This window comes from Acanthisitta chloris, unplaced genomic scaffold (assembly GCF_000695815.1).
Source record: "Acanthisitta chloris isolate BGI_N310 unplaced genomic scaffold, ASM69581v1 scaffold24559, whole genome shotgun sequence".
In the NCBI taxonomy this organism is placed as follows: Eukaryota; Metazoa; Chordata; class Aves; order Passeriformes; family Acanthisittidae; genus Acanthisitta; species Acanthisitta chloris.
In genome coordinates, this window is record NW_008692509.1 from 13,894 (window position 1) to 19,256 (window position 5,363).

Genomic DNA, 5,363 nt, shown 5'->3' on the forward strand with positions numbered 1-5,363 from the left:
TCTTAAATTTCAAATCTATAAGACTGGAAAAGTAATCCGAGAGGTGCAACAGCAAAATGAAGCAGTGGTGTTACAGTGCAAAGTGGAGATGAGACTAAGAAATTTGCTGCAGTTGTGATCTAAAATTTGCACCTAGAATAGAGCTGTCAGACTTTCTTGCTGATGGGAAGTTTCATGCTGATGTAGGATTTTTTGTACCATGAGGGGTAGTAGGGATGTCTAGTAGTAGCAACTGTGAATCTCATTTCTTCCTAGTGCTTCAACAAACAGGAGGCTGTTGTCATTTAATAAATGAATGTACCAAATACCAAATTTATTCAGAGCTGACTCCTTTGAGGTCAGCAATGTTGCAGCATGGATAAATTTGATGCCCATTCACACAATGGCATTCACCTGATTAGAAATCAGGTTGTAAAGGTTTGGCAGTCCTTGATGATGTTCCTATGATCTGTTCTAGGCCTTCCAATCCCCAATTGTTTATCAAGTCTCAGCCAAATCACTGAGCAAAATATTCATTTAGGTGAGCTAACAAGTGGGAAAGGAAGATCAGAAAGGACAAATAGGTGGAATTGTTCACAAAATGCTTGCACAATGCATCATGCTCCCTCAACCAGTTACCCTGTGGTAGTGCAGATTAAGACAGCCAAAGCTGAAGAGAGAAGCACTGAAGTGTGTAACTGAGCTATGAGCTTTGTGTCTCAGATTTCTCCCCGTCCCGTGCTTTAGTAGCTGTGGTTTTCTATTGCTGGCTCTGTGTCTCAGAGGAGGTAGGTGTGTGGCACTGCTCAAACTGTTGGAGTTCCCAAGGAAAACACAGGACACTTGAGGGCATGTCTGAATAGCTGTACCAGCTTTGTTTGCTGTTTTTATTTCCTGCCAGAAAATGAGCCACAACCTTTTTCTCCTGGCTTTTGTTCTGGGCATTGGTGGAGCTTTCCAGTATGGGTTGCAGACCTCCATTATCAATTCTCCTGCTGAGGTAAGCATGGAGAGCTCAAAAAACTGTTTCACTGTTCTCAGGCATTCATGCCTCCATATGCAATCACTAACTTTCACTTCTAGTCTCAAAACTAGACTTATTGTGATTTCTTATTTCTAAATGTAGCTGTCACTGCCCCTGTGCTTCATGGGGTTTTACCTTCTGTCTGATATTACAGAACCCAGAAAGTGATTTCCATAAAGTCTGCCATTTCCAGCTTGCTGAGTTGGATTGCTCATAGGGTGAATCCTCTTTCCAGTGCTCAGGGAGTTCCTTGTACCATGTGCTTGGCCACACATACTATATCTAAATGTGTCTGTAAGGTGAAATAGGAGAGGGAAGAGCTGAGGTCAGCACTGATACCTGCAGCTGGAAATGGAAATTTAGGGGAGGTGTTTGTCATCTTGAATGGTGCCAAGGACACTGAGGTCATTCTATTACCACATTGGGAACCCTCATCAAGAATGAGGGTGCCATGGAGCTTATGAACAGTTTGTCAGAGACACCTTACAACAGGCAAAATCGAGGCACAAATCCTGCTCTCACTTTAGTCAGTTGAGGTAAAACATGGATTTTACCCAAGGCATCAGGCAGGATGTAGCAGGTGGACAAGAGAGACAGACAGACAGACAAGAAGGAATGGTGGGAAAGATCAGGTAGCAAAACAATCAGAGTTTAGCACAGACAGAAGACCAACCTGCCATTCTCTTAGTGGCACTCAGAAGACCAACCTGCCATTCTCTTCTCTTAGTGTAATATTTAATATTGATATATTTATTCATTACACCTTGTTGCTAAAACATTAACTTCATGGATGTTAATGTCAAAATTCCCTTTAATTTCATCGGGGCTAAGATTTCAACCAAGGCATTGTTAGAAATGTATCAAAAAGACCAGTAAGTGGATAAGAGAATCAAAAAAGAGGTGCAGCTATGGAAAAATATGTTGACCAAGTATATTTAATATTGATATATTTATTCATTACACCTTGTTGCTAAAACATTAACTTCATGGATGTTAATGTCAAAATTCCCTTTAATTTCATCGGGGCTAAGATTTCAACCAAGGCATTGTTAGAAATGTATCAAAAAGACCAGTAAGTGGATAAGAGAATCAAAAAAGAGGTGCAGCTATGGAAAAATATGTTGACCAAGTCCATTGTTTGTGTTTTTCTTTTCAAGTACATCAAAAGTTTCATCCGTGAGACCTGGCTGAAGAGATATGGCTCTTCTCTCAGTGAGGAGATGGTCACCTTGATGTGGTCCTTTATTGTGTCTATTTACAGCATCGGTGGCCTGCTGGGCTCCTCATCTGCTGGATATTTGGCTGTCAGGTTTGGAAGGTAGGAATAGTGATCACATTAGTCTTTCTGTTTATACCCACAACTACAAAAAGAAGTGACTGTGTCTTGGGAGAAACACTGCTTGTAAAGTGGCACTGTGAGCAGCCCAGAGCTGCTTCAGATGAAGGATCAGTAGTACAGTAAAGAAACAGGATGGCAAAATCTGCCAATGATAACAAAGAAAATCATACCCTTTCCCTTATAAAGTCTGAAGTGAATCTAATCCAAGGAAATCACACAAAGAGAACATGCATTTCAAAGGGAATTTCAGACAACTGCTCACAAAGCTTGTCCTTCACTGGAGGCATCAAAACTTTCAACTGACTTATCAGTCCGTGATAACATTTTCCCATTCCCATTTCCCATTTCCTTCACTGCAGCTGATCTCACAAGTGGACACAGAGTCTGTAGCTGTGGTACAGTTCCTGTCACTTCAGTCAGGCTGTGAAAGACACAGGGTCAATATTTATGCTCACATTAATTGAAATGAATTCCAGGAAGAAGGCCATGCTGCTGGCCAATATCCCTGCTCTGCTGGGCTCAGCTCTGATGGGACTCAGCCGGCTGTGTGGATCTTTTGAGATGATCATCGCTGGAAGGTTATTTTCTGGAGTGTGTGGAGGTAAATTACCACTCCTGCCTAAGGCATTAAATAGTTGGAAGAGCAGTGTCTGAGAGTCACAAGGATTTACCAGTCTGAGTATCATAGATCATAGATTTTTACTGCACTCTTCAGAGGACATGACTGCTGAATGCATTTTTAACTAAATAAGAAACCTCAAACAAGTCTAATTGCCAGATGCCTCAGAAGGTTACATTCTCTCAGTGTTTTCAACCCCTGAGCAGTTGGATAATGATAATACTAACCAGCAAACAAGCCTTGAGAGAGCATAATGGAATGTACAGCAAACCAACTTTTTGGTTTCAATCACAAAATAAGGCACATAATATCTTGAGTAGACACTGAAATATATCATCTGAAACTAAAGGGAGTAACCACAATCCTGTACATGTGGCTGCAAGAAGCATTGTAAGAGAAAAACAGCCTGATGAAGGACAGATTTCCCAGGGGCACATACTTGCTTAGTGAAATATTTAGCAAAAACACAAGGCCACGGTACAGGGAACATGCTTCATGTCAGGCAGCACATAGCACAGGTAAAAAGATGTCTCAGAGCCTCCCCCTATAGACTTTGTCCATAATGGTCTCCTTCAAAACACCTGATCCATGGGGGTTTGCATTGCCCTAACAGTCCTTTGTCACTGCAGGTTTAGCTCTGAATATCCATATCATGTATGCTGGGGAATGTGCCCCACGGAAGCTCCGTGGGATGATTGCCATGACAGCTTCTACCTCCATCGCTGCTGGAAAATTTGTAGGATTTTCTCTGGGTCTCAGGTAAGAGAGATATAACCATATATCAATGCAAGCCTATAGACAGGCAAATCAGCAACTGTTTTCAGACATGCTTGCAGGGTACCCTAGGCAGTCAGACTTAATTAGCCCAAATTCCTGACTTTAGTGAGTGGGAAACAGAAATCATACAACATATGTAATCTTGATGAATGGTGTTGCTTCCTAGCAGAGACAGATCAAAATACAGACAGTTAAAAACCTGTAGCAGATTTCAATGGGTTTGAAAGAAATCAGCCTTTTTAAGAACTGACACTTTCCATTTTTTTAGAAGGAGCAGGGAATATCAGATACATCCAAACTTCCACAAACTGGCACACTCACTCATCAAACACACACACAAAACCAGACACCTATGGTGGATTCATCCCCCCCAGCACAGGCTCTGTCTGCCTGTCCTGTGCCAAAGATGGTCTGTCCCATTCCCAGGGCACACATCATTCTGGCCATAATGTTCTCAAAGCTGCAGGAAACAGTGGCTGATACTTGGGGCAGTCAGTACCAGGCTCATAGCCTATGGATCTTGTTCTAATTGTAACATGAGCTTCTTTGGATCAGAAACAGAGGGATCAGCCACTGCAGGTTCTTCCTTCAGCACTCGTGCCAGGACACTGTTGGTCCCTGTGGGCCCTCAGCTGCTGCAGGAGGATGCAGGTGATCCAGCATTCACCACTGAGCAACAGGTGGCAATGCTGTGTAACTCTGAGCTGCAGGCTAAGGCCCTCTGCTCTCCCCTTCCACCTCCCGTTGAGATTTTCACTTTTCTGTGCTAAGAAATGCTGGAGACTCCCGGGTGGGAGCTGCCAGGACACAGACAGCAGGGCTGAGGTATGACCCTGTGTCTGTGTATGCTCACATGGCCAGCACACATGGTTCCTCAGCCCCTCTCACTCTGCTTTTTTTTCCAGAGAAGTTCTTGGAGTAGATGCTCTCTGGCCTATGCTCATGGCAGCCAATGTGGTTCCTGCCCTCATTCAGCTTCTTGCCCTCCCCTTCTTCCCTGACTCTCCCCGTTACCTGCTCATTGACAAAAAGGACAAGGAGGCATGCATCAAAGGTAAGGAAATGGGTCACAAAGAATCAATTTTGGCAAAAAGTGGAAAATACAGTAAAGCCCCACATGAGCCTGGAAGAGAGGTACAGGTGCAAAAAAGACTCTTGGTCTTTTGACTCTGAAATTACCTTCAGTGTTAATGGAACTCAGACTCTTCCATTTGGATATTAGTGATGTCTTGGCACTAGTATTTCCCTTACACTCTGCCAGGGTCCTCTGAGGGATGTTGTCACACAGTGCTTGTGTTTCCATCAGTACAGATTCTGTCCTGAACAGTCAGGGTGTGGATACAGCACCTTTGGCTCTCTGTAAGAAAGGGAGGCTCTGTAGCATCATGCTGTATCCATAAGCATTCTGTTTCTTCAGTAACCCTAACAGCAGCTACTGACAGAAACAGAGAAACAGCCATTGTGGGGTTTTAAATATCAAAAGAGAGAACTCCTTGGATGTAGACTTTTTTTTGGTTTTTTAATGTAGAAATAATTTTACCTTGTCTGTGTTTTGGAGAGTGCACAAGAACTGCACCTTTAGCAGAAGGGTATTTAGGGAAGGATTGGTCAGAATTCAGGCACAG

General features: G+C 43.1%; 1 protein-coding gene across 1 annotated transcript in view; it reads left to right on the top strand.

Annotated features, from left to right (window-relative positions):
- Positions 1-719: 719 nt before the first annotated feature.
- The window catches only part of LOC103809833 (solute carrier family 2, facilitated glucose transporter member 11-like), an 8,928-nt gene continuing 4,284 nt past the window's right edge, over positions 720-5,363 (top strand). Inside the window, exons 1-5 of the mRNA XM_009082701.1 lie at positions 720-979; positions 2,161-2,321; positions 2,819-2,943; positions 3,591-3,720; positions 4,644-4,792. Coding sequence (XP_009080949.1) covers positions 884-979; positions 2,161-2,321; positions 2,819-2,943; positions 3,591-3,720; positions 4,644-4,792 — 661 coding nt within the window. The 5' untranslated portion in view covers positions 720-883. The remainder of the gene's footprint in view (positions 980-2,160; positions 2,322-2,818; positions 2,944-3,590; positions 3,721-4,643; positions 4,793-5,363) is intronic.